At 33.3% G+C, this 15,084-nt stretch overlaps 1 protein-coding gene across 3 annotated transcripts; it reads left to right on the plus strand.

Annotated features, from left to right (window-relative positions):
- The first annotated feature begins 7,021 nt into the window (after positions 1 to 7,021).
- On the plus strand, positions 7,022 to 9,826 carry LOC147385558 (cytochrome P450 94C1-like). 3 transcript variants are annotated; one of them, XR_015172277.1, is made up of 3 exons: positions 7,023 to 8,596; positions 9,195 to 9,270; positions 9,527 to 9,826. XR_015172277.1 is itself a non-coding variant. In XM_086424363.1 (2 exons), the coding sequence occupies exons 1-2, from the start codon at positions 7,025 to 7,027 to the stop codon at positions 8,573 to 8,575; spliced, it is 1,395 nt and encodes a 464-aa protein (XP_086280489.1). In that variant the 5' UTR covers positions 7,022 to 7,024; the 3' UTR covers positions 8,576 to 9,341. The 3 variants fall into 3 exon arrangements, 2 of the variants coding, with proteins under 2 accessions (XP_086280489.1, XP_086280488.1); XM_086424363.1 differs by lacking the exon at positions 9,527 to 9,826 and having other exon boundaries at positions 7,022 to 7,556; positions 7,713 to 9,341; XM_086424362.1 differs by lacking the exon at positions 9,527 to 9,826 and having other exon boundaries at positions 7,022 to 7,469; positions 7,557 to 9,341.
- Positions 9,827 to 15,084: the final 5,258 nt, after the last annotated feature.

Raw genomic sequence — 15,084 nt, forward strand, 5'->3', positions numbered from 1 at the left:
TTCTCAACACCCCTACTAAAACTTTTATTTTTTTATTTTTTCTCTTAAAATCCTATTTACTTTTAGGATATTAGAAGATCTCTAAAAATTTTCTAAAAACATTACAGTAAGACCTCATATGCTTTTATGACTAAGATCCAAAGCCCAAACTATTGCCCCGTAGAAGACAACCCGCGTCACAAATTGAAAAAATAATAACATGAAGTCTGTATCAAAATTTTGATAATGGTATTCGAAAATGACATTTGGAACATTCTTCGGCCCACTAATGCTATTAGTGAAAGATCCATCTTCTTTGACTCGAAGATAGGCTCGTTTAGCCGGACACTAAAGCGACTTACAAGCCAGCCCATTCCCTAGGAGAAAGGACTATGTTAAAACGACTTTATCAAAATTTTAATGAAGTTAATTATTCCAATAATTGCACCTACCACTCTCTTCAGCCCATTAACCATGTTATACTGGCCCACGGGACCTAAACCTCATTTTCTTTTTCTTTTTTGGTACAAGAATCAATATTTAATATCACCAACAAATCTGATATGTAAGCTCAGCTGGCCTAAAGTATTATGAAACATGACATGTTCCAACATCTTTATAAAACTTTTGAATAAGTAGAAATGCAAAAGAAAAAAAGGCCAAAGAACAAAGGTTCTTATGAGATGGTCAAAACCACCAACCTGAATTTGATCATTGTGGAATTCTCGCACAATAAAAGAATGAGAATATGATGCCCACTCTCATAATAAACTTGATGTCAAATCCCTCAAGAACAAGAAATGATCTTTGAAAAAGTTAAAGATGATGGACATTGAGAAAAAAATTTCAACGATGGCTTTTGACAAGAGGTTCATGTTGATGGATTGAAGATGTTGAAGAATATAACAAATAAATAAATAAGCTCTTCTTAGAATGTGACGAGTTTAAAAGCACTGGATATTTTTTAGATAAAAATCAAAGATTTTTTTATCAAAGGTTGAACAAGGAACATGCAAGCCATCATATTAAGCCTCTAATAGACGACATCTTTCAAGGTACTCTGTCATCAAGTTTGAAAACACGTGTGATGTCTAAACCGTATATCAAAAACGCGGAGAAGTAAGTTTAAATTACTCTACAAAAATCGATTCAACTTAACTCTTGGATTCCCGTTGATTTGATATTTTTTATTGGGAATATACCCTCCCATATAAGTACATGGTAACATGATCACTACGGGATCCCATGAAATCATGAGCTTCGACTTGAATTCCCTTTTCATTTTTGGTGTTTTTAACATAACCCCTTTTGGCTTTGCAGAATATTTGAAATACCCTTATATTTTAAAATTGATGGTACGCCCCATTTACTTAATTTTATCTGAAAGACTAATTTAAAAAGAAAATGATCTGAACATTTGAAATAACTAAAAAATCTTCCGATTTTTTTTTGGTTGAATGGAAAATCAAAATCCATAGAATATAAAATCCTAGAAAATTTGAAATAAAAAAATGGATTCTATCACTTAATTGCACCAAATAAAAATATAGGGACAAAAAAAATTGAGAAAGAGAAAGAAAGTGATGAGAATAACAATGGCAAGGAGTTGAAAGGGAAAAAAAGATGATGATGATGATGAGAGGACGATGGTGATGGTAGTGATAGTGACAATAATCATACAGGGAGAGCAATGGTGGTGGCGCAAGAGAAGAAGAAGATTGAATTTGGGGATGGATTAATTTTTCAAGAAGACTGGATGGAAAAATAAAATCCAACCTTAAATAAAGTTTTCGATGAGGGGTCAAAATCTATTTTCTATGAAAAATGTCAACTAAATAAAGGAAAATGAGATTTTTTTTTTATGGAAAGTAAACCTCTCACCCACTTTTCGTGCACAATCTAACACACCCTTCATTTTTATTTGCTTTTTTCATCAAAATCAATTATCCTTGTACTCTGATTTTTCATCTTTAAAATCAATCATCTTTAACAGTAAATTCTATCTTCTTCAATTTTCAAACCTAAATAGAAATGGAAGAAATTTTTTTAGAGAAAAATAAAAATATCTCAAATTAAGTTTTACATTAATAATCAATTTTACGTGAAATTATGACAACATATCCGTGTGTGTTGGCACTTCACATGATATCTTTTAGAATTATGATAAGCTGACTATTCCACTGACCTACTCAATCAACTACCCGACGTAACAAGTTTGGGAATAGTAGATTTGTGCTCTTTGTGATACTCGGTTCTCTTGAGATACATTTTTTTTTATGGGGACACAGATACATGAGTCCTGAACATTTTCACATCAGGGTAATCAATTGAGTTTGCCGTGTGGCGATTGAATTTACCACGTGGGATAGTCAGATTATGACGATATTATTTATATATATGAAAAACTCGCATCAAACTCTATTCTCCACTGTAAAACCTCATATTCCACCACGTTTTCCACTAATAGACAGCCGTGACTAGACTGTTGGTGGGAGACAGCCGTGACTTGACTGTGAGTGGGGAATACGTGGTGTTAATGTATCCAATGAAGTATAGAATCTGGTCCACATCAATAGGTGGTCTCCGTTCCGTTGTGTGAAAAAGCCTACCACATAGTCCCACGTTCACTCAAGATGGTTGGTTGAGCAATCAAGTCTACATCAATAGGTGGACATGATTGTATCCTATGGATTTTGGTTTCCCATACAACTCCGTGAAGTATAGAATCAGATCCACATCAATAGGTAGTCTCAGTTCCGTTGTGTGCAAAAGCCTACCACATAGCCCCACGTGCACTCAAGAGGGTTGGTTATAGTTATTAGTGGTTGAGCAATCAAGGGTGATTGAAACTTGAAACCACCACATTGCTTACGTGGCCCTTACTAAACAATGAATGCTTTATTTGACGTTTACTTTTTTTCAAAATGACTATAAGTAGTAGTTTTACAGTTGAGATATTAAAGAAACAACCTACGTAAGTAACATAGATATGGGTCCTACTCCTACCTCCATTTCTTAACACCGTTATAAGGGATGTACGGTAATACAAACAAACCGTAGCACAATTATAACGGAGCACACAAGAGTATTCTTGTCAAAATCAAGGACGATCCATTAATGTGGGCCCTAATAGGCCTCAAATTGAATTGTATGATGGGGATGGGAATTCGCCCATTGTCACACCTAAACGTTGAAGATTAGAAGTGTGAACACACGATGATTTCGAATCGATCTGATTTGACAACTTTGAATCGAGATGGATGATTTGGATTCTAACAAGAATTTGATTTGCGAACCCAATCTGGTAGGGGTTTGATCTATATAAATATGAGGAATTATGCAAATTATATAATGTATTTGGTTTAAATATAAAATTTTATTTACATTTTATATATCAATTGGATTTCATTTAGTCCATATGCAATTTCCACATTTGATTTAAATAAAAAAAATCAATCCAACATAGTCCTAATCCAATTTATATCGAATGGTTTCTAGGTCAAATATAATATCAGATTGAACCCAAATTGCCATTGATCCAATCCAAATTCAATCAATTGATTGTCTTAATAATCTTCATTATTATAATGACAAAAGGGTGAGTATTATTAAAATTTTGATAAATGTGGTGATGATTCAGTCGAGTCCTACCTAATTTTGTTATAAAAATTGTTTTTACTAATGAATTTTTTTTTTTTTTTTTAATATTATCCTTTTTTAAATTTATAAAAAGATCTTTTTAAGAAATCTAAACATATTTTAAGTATCGTTTCATAAACATACATCAATCCCACAAAATTGAATCAAGGTCCAACCAATTTGACAAATATTTGATTAGATCATTGGTTCAATTTTTCAAACATTACTACTAACACAAATTCAAATTAATTAATGTTTTAAATTATAAAAGTATTTTTTACATTACATTAAATGGCATAGTATATTTTTAAAGCTAAACAAGCCATTTGAAAAAATTTTAAATGATAATGAAAATTCAAGTTTTACATAAATATCAACTTTTTTATAATTATTTTTTGATGCCCCCCTCTGACACACACACACCTTGCATCCCCATCATAGAACCATAGATCATTTGCCTCTAGATACACATAATCGTAAATCTTTTTCTTGTGTATCCCAAGAAAACTGATCTATGGTCCTATGACAGGTGCATGTGTCAGAGGAGGCGTCATATTATCACAACTCTTCACTTTTATAACTCATTTTCTCACGCACATGCCATCTTATAGTTTTCAAAAGGAGGGAGATCTACCTTGCTCACTTGGCCAATAAACTTAGGACTTTTCATGCCTCAAATGTTGAGGCTCTCCATCAAAGATATGGTTGAGATGAAAGTGAATAAAAAAATTTATTAGAGATCATTAGAGGAATTAATATAATAATTTTAGAGAGACATTTTTCTTGGAAAGACCTAGATAAATTGTTGTTTAGTACTTTCATCTTTATCTCATAAATTAATACCTTAATTAATATATATATAAACAATATAAAATTACAATGTGTCCATCATCCCCCTTGACTTAACTTAATTTATGTTCTTCCAACAATAGTTTTCATTGTCGGCGTATACTTATTTAAATAAGTTTATAAAACAAAAAAGGAAATATGTTAGTACTAACTACCAAGGAATATATTACATATTTTATCAGTATTTGGAATATGAATATGAGTTCGATACCTAGAATGAGCATTAATTCCTCAAGGGCCACCTGTGAAGGCGCACCCTCACTTACCTGGTGCGTGTGATATGTGTGCGTTGCATGTGCCCTGGGACTAATACTTGGACAAGATCATGGTCTATGGATTGGGAAAAAGCCCAGATACAATCTCGGTCCACTGTCTAAGAGGATACCCGATTATCCAAAAAGAGAAGTCCAAGGGTTTTTCATAAATAAATAAAATGTTCACCCAAGCATGGATTTTCTACAAAAAGTTATATACTAGTTGTAAGAGTATGGAAATGCATATGACATGTAATGTAAAGATGTCCCAACATCTCTAACTTCCTTGCGACATTATTGCAAGAAAACTCTCTAGATTGAGAATGATGGATCACATGTTCTACCTCTACATGGAAAGTGTAATCTATGCCAAAAACATGTCAATGCGTGATGGAATTGTAGTTCTAATGGATTGCTCAATCCTAATCCAATGTAGTTAAAGTAAATTGAGACAAATTAATTCCTTTTCTAAAACAAAATTGAGACAAATTAATCTCTAACAATTAGGACATGTCTCATAGATGTGACCAAAAAGAAATAACCACCAAAGCCTTACTCTATGTGGTTAGAAAGGCACAACTGCTAGAACATATCTCAAAGACGTGGAAAAGAGGATAAAACAACAATCTACAACACTCATCCAATGCCTATAAAAAGGGATGATGAAATCAAATATACACTAATTTGATTAAACTAAAATATGTTATACTAGATTGATAACTAGCTTGAGTGTCCAAGTAAAATTATGGGTATCTATAGAAATTAATTAAAGTGTACAAAGAAGACTAATATAGGATCTTTTATCATATTTTCCATGGATCTCAAGATGTATATTGGGGGAAATTCCTTTCACATATTAGTTATTTGGGTAAATTACTATTTGACGAATTTACGATTCCGGCTCACTATTCATTTTAATTACCAGAACGTGAATGGGCAAGGAATTTGGAGGTTTTAAAGTGACAATTTTGCAACCGCCAAATTCGTTGTCAGTTCATAAATTCATCAATAGTTGATGACGTCTTCGTAAATATCTCTAGTTATTTATCACCTTGAGATTTGGCTATGTACAAAATAACAATATCCAATCAAATCACTAAAGCAAAAATTTTGTGATTGATATTCAGCCGTCGATATGATCTTTTCCGCATGTACGTCCATCAAACACTATCTCAAATACTAATGGGATGGTAGGTCCAAAATAAGTAGTGACAAAGCTTTTTCATGGACTGTGACACCAAGCTTTTTGTGATATAGGAGCATCAAATCCGTATTGTGTAAAGTATATTGGTTGTACAATGCTTTGTGTAGAGCATTTTGTTTTTTTTACATCATCTTCCCTCTAAATCGTCCGATCAAATTCACAAATATCATGATTATCAACTATGATCAATCAAATTAATAATGTTAGATTAGAAGAATTGCACCCCTCCCTCTTTTGTTATCTCCATTTTAATGTTAAAAAATCATTCTTTGGAGATTATGTGGCTTTGCCTTTATAACTTAAGGAATCTTCTCTTTGTAAATTTTTTTCATTAATATATTATTTACTTATCCTAAAAAATAAATGAATAATGCTGAAATGACCTCTGGATTAGACCTCACATCGAGTCATAGATGTTTTTCCTCGAAATACGAGTGAAAAAGGATCTATTGTTCCTATCAACTTTCACCATCCAATCTTGAACACTACTCAAAATAAATAGAAGGATTACAATAGTTTTAATTTCAATATTATTGGGGTGACATAGGATTTACTACGATTATCACAATTCTGACATGGAGGTGTGCACACAACCATAGATGTGTTTCCTCCCAATGTGAGTAAAAATCATCTACAGTTATGTGCTCACCTTCATGTCAAAATTGTGACAATCGCAGTAAATCTTGTGTCACCCCAGCACGATTCTTTCAATTTATGTTTCTGGTAGTGCTATGCATAAATTGTAAAGTTAAAAAAAAAAAAAAACTATATTCGACTTGGAACAAGTTGCCACAATTTCCAAGTTGAAAATTTAATTTAATTGAGTTGGATCAATTCAACTCGGACGAGTGTTGTAACTATTATGTTATACCCTCAATGATTCTAGCACAAAGAAGACTAAGCATAGTCGCACGTTAAGAAATGTTGTACCATTAGCCAATAGACAGACAACGACGTATGGAGATGGATGCACCAATAATACTGAGTGTGGTCTATATTGCACGTGTAATCCGTGCTTCTTTATGTGGGCCACCAAAATACGTAATTAGTTGGAAAAAGAAGACATTTATAAACATATAAAATTGAAACCCACTATAAAATGCCTCCCCTCTCATCTCCTCTTTTAATCCATCAAATAATGGAATCTCAATCTTCCTTCTGGTTTCTGCAGATCTTCTTCTTCTTTGTCTTTCTCTCACTCTTCTTCTTCTTCTTCTTCTTTTTAAGATCAAAACTCTTGTGTAAGTGTGATGTTTGTTGTAGTTATCTTACATCGAGTTGGTCCATCGAATTTGATAATCTTTGTGATTGGTATACCCATCTCCTTAGAAAATCACCTAATCAAACCATCCATCTACATGTACTCGGCAACACGATCACTGCTAATACGGCTAACGTCGAGTACATACTCAAGACGAGATTTGATAATTATCCAAAAGGGAAACCCTTCTCTGTGATCTTAGGTGATTTCTTGGGTCGTGGTATCTTCAACGTTGATGGCGAATTATGGAAGTTTCAGAGGAAAATGTCGAGTTTAGAGCTCGGTAGCCTTTCGATTAGATCTTACGCGTTCGATATTGTCTCGAATGAGATAAAAAATAGGCTTATTCCACTTTTGTCCTCGGTTGCAGGTAAAGAAGAAGACCTACAAGGCAAAATTATGGATTTACAGGATTTGTTTCGACGATTTACGTTCGATAATATATGTAAATTCACATTCGGTTTAGACCCAGGATGCCTTAATCTTTCTCTACCCTTGTCTGAATTCGCTATCGCTTTCGATGTAGCATCAAAATTGTCGGCTGAGCGTGCGTTATCATCGTCACCGTTGATCTGGAAGATCAAACGGCTACTAATCATTGGTACAGAGAAGAAGCTCAAAGAGGCAATTGAAATGGTCAACGTTTTAGCGGCTGAGATCATAAGGAAGAGAAGGATAATGGGTTTCTCCACCAATCAAGATCTTCTCTCAAGGTTCATGAATACAGTCAACGATGACAAGTACCTGAGAGACATTGTGATTAGTTTCATTCTAGCCGGTCGTGACACGGTCGCATCTGCGTTGACTAGCTTTTTCTGGCTTTTGAAAAAGTACCCGGAGATCGAATCAGCGATTCTGGACGAGTCAGAACGAGTCATGGGTGGTCTTACTGAGGAACTCGCGAGTTTGGAGCAAATGCAGGAGATGCCTTACTTACAAGCTGCTTTGTACGAGAGTATGAGACTCTATCCTCCAGTGCAGATTGACTCTAAGTACTGTCAAGAGGACGACATCTTCCCTGACGGTACGTTAGTGGGGAGGGGAACTAGAGTTACTTACCATACATATGCAATGGGTAGGATGGAAGAGATATGGGGTCCAGATTTTCTTGAATTTAAGCCAGAAAGATGGTTGATTAACGGTGTGTTCACACCAGTTAGCCCATTTAAGTACCCAGTGTTTCAAGCTGGGGTTAGAGTTTGTTTGGGCAAAGAAATGGCATTAGTGGAGATGAAAAGTGTTGCCCTTTGCTTAATTCGACGGTTCGAGATCGAATTAGCCAAGCCAAACCACGTGCCTAGGTTCGCTCCCGGGCTCACAGCAACCCTAAGAGGTGGTCTTCCTATTAGGGTTCGAGAGAGGAGGAGGAGGAGCAATTTTCACCATTAATTGCTAGATATAGCAACAAGGGTGAGTCTACTAAAGATTTTTATTACTTAATAGAACATGTGAAGTAATGTAATATAACATGGATATCTTGAACCATAAGTTGTGGTAGAGATAAAATTAAGGAACAATTATCTAGGATTATTAGTAAAAAATAATTATAATATACAAATTGATACTAGTAATCCTAGATATTTTTTAATAATCTCTATCATAACTTGTCATCTACGCGATGATTTGGTATTAATCCCATGCATTAATGTATTATATTACTGGGATGTTGTATTATTACTTCAAATTCTACATTTAGCCCATATTGATCCCTTTAAAAAAAAAAGCCTATGTAAGAACAAAAAACAAAAAATCATTTTGAAGGGGGTGTGTTTGGGCAGCTTCAAAATTTTTTGAAGCAATTACACTCTCTCTCATTCTCTGTATAGCTAGGGATACGTGTGTCCTAAACAATTGTAACCAAATCATGATTGCTGAAAAGTAACCATGGTTTGATTTATGGTGTTTTAGTTAGCACAAGTGATCAAATTCCTCACATGGGTTCAGTTGAGGACAGTGGTGTGTAGTTTGTGTCAGGGGGTTTACACGAATGTGTAATATGTATTTCCAGTCATGAAAGCAGGCAGCAGATATGTGAGAAGTTACTTGGAGTGGGCATTCAGGTGCAATGTACTTGTGTTTGAAAGGTAATCCTTCGTTTCTCAAGATTTGATAAGTTCAGGCAATGTCGTATAAAGCTCTACTGTAGAAGTTTAAATCCTTATATCTTTGTTCTTGTAGAATAAATGAATTGGATTTTTCTTTAAATTGAATTACAACGAACCCTTATGTAAGAAAATCAAAATAAAGATAAATTCTAACATAAGAAAATTTAATATAATCATATTCTATCACAATATTTGTCAAAATATTTATAAAAGATGACTTTTTTTATTAGCCCAGGGAGTATCCCCACCTTTTGGTGAGACTAATCTACCTGGGTTGCACGTACCATCTCACCCAGTCATGTGTTATGATGGGTAAGTAGCCACATTTCTGTGGAGGGGCATATAGAGATTCAAAGTCACGACTTGTGGAACACACACCCGCTTCTTACCATCTCAGCTAACTATTGGTGGGTTATAAAAGATGATTTGATATGTTACAATACACCTTATTCTAATGCATCCTATAATTCTCTAATTGTTGTTTATTATAGGAGTGGAAGTGATAAATTGACATGATTGCTTGTGTTAAGTGTAGAGGATTAATATTTTCAGAGGCAAATTTAGAAGTATTTTAGACAGTTTATTACTAAAATTTGCCCTTGTAATGCATTTCACGAGTTTATCCATAAATTGTGTCCTAATCATTTGATCTATGGTTAGCATATCTGGATCTATTATGATATAGAAATTTTGGGCTTAACATAACTTAAAATCTTGTAAAACCATTTCCTGGTTTCAGGCCAAAGAAAAAAAGAATTTTTTTAAGTGTAACCTAATGAAGTTTGTGGGCACATTTTCAAGTGGATTTTGAACTTAAGAGTGCTTTAATAAGGTGCTTACCCTGTATAAAGAGTTCCATCGATCCGGGCGGGGGGGGGGGGGGGGGGAGTATTTATTGGCCGATTTTTATTAGTATAATCATATCTCAAAGTACAAGTACCTATATTGAGCAATTCAGTACTATATGACATGAAAGGAATGTGAAACATCAATCAATGATCAATGGCAGGTGAGATTCAAACTTTAAAAATCAATTAAAAGGATTGATATGCAATATTATGGGAAAGAGGATACATACACATCAAACATTACTTAAAAGCTAACAAGAGGTTAGTACTTAGCTTAATCTAGCTTGTTTTGGGAGAGTGGTCTCTTTCTTGCTGCAAAGGTGTAAGTAACAAAGGAGTGTTTGATGGCAGTATTACCTTAGTTGTTATAGAATTATAGTGCTCCTTAAGTGAATGTTTGATTGGGGTTTGTAGTTTATACACCCTATTTTGAATTTTTTTTTTTTTTTTTGGGGTACTTGTAGAGAAAAGGGTATTCTCAACAGAATGTTTTACACCCCATGTTGGTACAATAGGCCTAATAGAGATGTTTCTGTAACCAAACACCCCCAAAACTCTCTCTCTCTCTCTCTCTCTCTCTCTGGATTAACTACTAGTGAGCCTAAAGTAGGTTGTTTCGGGACTTAAAAAGAGGGAAATCTCCATTTAGGGTACACTAAAGTCCTCCTAAAAATTGGCAGTGCTTAGTGATAAGTTGTTACAAGCGTAGTTTGCTCGTGTTTCCTGTGTTTGCAAAGTGTCTAAATCTGGATTGTGGACCACTCTCTTTTTTAGGTTGTGTGCGAAGCTGGAGCAATTGATTTCACCTACTACACTTAAAACAGTACTACTGGTCCTCAAGTGTTTCTCCTACCTAACAACAGCCCTACCAATGCCCCCACAACTCACGTGTTTTAAGATGCTTTCATGTGCATCGTAACTTAGGTATAAAATGCTGCACAAGGTAAAGAACTAGTTAAAGGAACAAATATTTAGAGCCTTATATATATATATAGTACGGTTGCCAATTTGATGTTAGAGCAACTGCAACAGAGATATCCATCTCCATACCCATTTATTGGTTACCATGTGCTTATGGATAGTCTCTTTTATGGATAGTCTCTTTGGATATTCATGGGACATGCACTCCAATCATACTATCCAATAATCGTTATCCATAAATATTTTAATATTTTTTAATTCAATCCAAATTTTAAACAGTCTGAAATTGTAATATTTTGTAGCCAGCTGGGTGAAATTTTTTCCCTTCAAAAAATGGAGAAGCCATGTGGAGCGACCCATTTTGGGTCATGTTTGGATCGTGAAAATCCCACAACCCAAAATGACAGTTGAGAGGATGGGTAGTGAGATAGGTTGTGCTTTGGAGTTGCTTTTAGGGCATTGATCACGATTTTGAGATATGAGGTCAAATATTCAAGAAATCGTCAGATAAAAATTGTAAATAAATCAATTAATTAAACATTGAAAATCCAAAACGATTATTACGATGCCCTTTCACCAGACTCATGGTTGTATGAATTGCTAGTCAAGAATCTTGAGATCTACTGATCAGAGTGAAGAAGTACGATCTGAAAGAGAAGACTTCCAGTAATACCTCGAGATAAGTCTAATCCAAGATTTTGTCCTTTTGAGCTTGAAAGCACAGTGAGATCTACGAAAATATATGTATCATGGTTACAACTCAATAAGTAATTGATAATTCCAAAATAAAAAAGACATCAATAAAACCCTTAAAATCCGCAAAGATTCACAATAGTGATTAATTGCACAATGATAAAAATGAATACTTGTCCAAATTTTGCAAGTGAATCCCGCAAAGAATATGAAGATTAGCTCTACAAAATCTAAACTACAGAATGCATAAAAAAGAAAATATCGAGAAAGCTAGTAAAAAACATGTTATACTAGCTCATTTTCACACAATTAAGGACCCCTATTGGCATAGAAATCTGGGTGAATGCAAAAGATGGCATCTCAATAATTTGTGGAATATCTCACAAGTGTCAAAACTAACCATTTTGGCGCCATACAGTTTTGAAGACCTCAACAAGAGTACTCAAAACAATGCTATTTTTATTGCAAATTTTGGTGTTAAAAATCCGAAAGCGAAAGTAGATGAAGATGGAAGAAAGAGACCACTGTAAAATGACTGGGCTTAACAACTTAAGGAATCACTTTAGTCTGTGAAAAAAAAAAGGATTAATTACACTAAAGTAGGGACACAAGTTATACATGTCCTACTAGGGTAAAGACTCTTCAAAATGGATAAACTTCGGGTTCTTTTTTCATTTCATATTTTTTTATATTTTTATTTGCCAAGACATAATGAGAAAAAGTCCATATTGGACAGCCCAAGGCCGTTGAATTTCATAAAATTCGACTGACCAAGGTGTCGAGTTTTCCAATGTAGAATTTTTTTTTATTTTTTTTCGATGAGTTGAAATTGTCAAATTAATGGAGGATGGGGAGAAATTTGATGGCTCTAAGCTATTAAATATGGTAAACATAAAAAATTCAACGGCTGTCAAAATTTGATTTAAGATTTAAAATTATTAATCGAAATTCACTTTAAATAAAATTATACAGTATCCTCGGATATCCATTAATGAATTTATCTTTATCATTATAATGAGAGAAGACGGAACAGAAGTGGTTCAACACCAAAATTTGGATTCCAAAACTGCCCCCATATTAACATTCAAACTTAACATAATCTGGGTAATTTGGGTCAAAAGCCAAGAAAATACGAATCCCACATCCGCAAAGTCACGTTGGTTAGTTTTCAAAATTACAAAAATATATTTTTTACATACTATGCATTCTTTAAAATCACCATTTAATCAATATTTTTAATTACCAATAAACCTTTAAGATACATGTGCATTTGCACATGCCGCCTTCTAGTATACTTTAATGATAGATGGATGAGTATTACTGCCCAAAATCTACATTGCAAGATAAGTTTTAAATTTTAAAAATACCTTTCAACAGATCTATTAATGCAATCGAAATGATTTATCTAAATATAACGTGCACCTTATCTTTCAATTTTTCTTAAATAAGTTCAAAATGTGCAACAACTAAGATCCACGTTTCTTAGAAATCTTTACCCTAGCTATAAGCGTAATGACCAAGTTCAGGTTCAACAATTATTCAACAGGGTTCAATTTGGATAAATTTAGGAAAGTTTCATGAAAAAAAAAGACGAGATTTGGGGAAATAAACAAATGATGTTTTTGGGTTTCTTACCAAAATCCATCAACTTAACCTACCTAAAAACCTTATCTTGTTCTTGAGATTTTATTTCCAAAGAAAATTAAATTTGGAAGATAAAAGATTTTTTTCTTTTTCTTTTTTTAAACAACATGTTCAATGGTTAATTGATAAATTGTCGATTCATTGATTTAATTAGTTAGTTCCTTATGCAGAGAATTTTATGAACTTTGGAAAAATATGGAGAATTCTATGACTATCACGGGTGCAACTTATTGGTTCGGTTTGGAGCCAAATTGGAATCGAACCGATATAAGTCAGTTCCACTAAATAAGAACCAGAATTGAACCAAAATGCCAATAGACCCAACCCAAACTAAGGTTGGTTTGGTAAGATTCTAAGGGTTGTCAATATTCTATAATTTGGAAGTAATAATAAAGATATATATATAATAAAGATAAAATTTCATAGAATAAATCATTATTTATCCATAAAAAGTCATTAATTTATCCATAAAAAAGTGATTATTCTATGTCCTAACTCCTAAAATAATTCATAAAATTTATCTATATATATATGTATATTACATAATGCTTCCGTTCTTGGTTTGGTTTTATATAAGTCTTGAGCCAAGAACCAAACCAAATTGATTGATTCTTATTCATTTTCTGAATCGAAAATCGGACCGCAACTTGGTCCAAACCTCCTCAAAGCTATTGGTTCTCGGTTTGAACCGGACCAAGTTGCAACTCTAGTGACTGTGACAATAAGTGCATTATGGAAAGTTCATGTTGCCTCCGTAATTATAATTAATTTAAGAATTTTTTTTTATAAAATTTAAATAATAAAAAAAAATTGTAATGCAAAGATAAACTAATGAGTATTTTGAAAAATTCGAAGAATTCTGGAAAATAAAAATGCAAGAGCGCTAATGGACACTGAGGGATAAAGCAAATCATCTCAGTTTGTAAGGGTGGGTTAAAAATGAAAAATGGAAAATGATGGACTGCCTTTGTTGGACACTATGTTCAACACTGCAATGATGAGGCAGTGTAGAGAGAACCGATGATTTTTTAACTTGTATCACGAGAAAATAAATCTATGGTTATCTGTGCACTACCACATCAGTGCAGTGTTGAACGCAGTGTTCAACAAAAGCGTGTATCACGACTCAAAAATGTCATGGATTTTCAAGTGATTTCTGAGGGAATTTGTTCATTGCCCAACAACTTTATGCACATTAGAGCTTTTTTCAATTTTTCAATTTTTGTTTTATTTTTTTTTTAAAATCCTAGAGGAACTGTTTTTCAGTGTGTTTCACACTGCGTTGACGGAGAAATAAGGAAATTGAATCCATAAATAAAAATCAGACATATCAACTTGAATAATAAATAAATGCTTAAACATGAGATTTTGACAATCAAAATAATCAAATCGATGATAAAGAATCAATCATTAAAAAGATTATATCAATTTTAATAACTAGATTATCAATACCAATAAAAATAAAAATGAAAATCATCAATCAAGTTAAACGTCCACTTGTTTTCAGTAAAAAATGATAAGTTTTTTTTTTTTTTTTTTTTGAAAAATGATAAGTTTTTACAATATATTAAAGTTATTTTTTGGTGTTAAAATAAGATTAATATAATTACCTTACCTTTTATATGTACTATTTAGCAATTTTTTTTTTCCAATAGTAACTCCATTGTGGGTGTACAACAAATGTACA

The sequence above is a fragment of the Akebia trifoliata genome, chromosome 14, assembly GCF_017979445.1.
Source record: "Akebia trifoliata isolate Shusen 1 chromosome 14, ASM1797944v1, whole genome shotgun sequence".
Lineage (NCBI taxonomy): Eukaryota > Viridiplantae > Streptophyta > Magnoliopsida > Ranunculales > Lardizabalaceae > Akebia > Akebia trifoliata.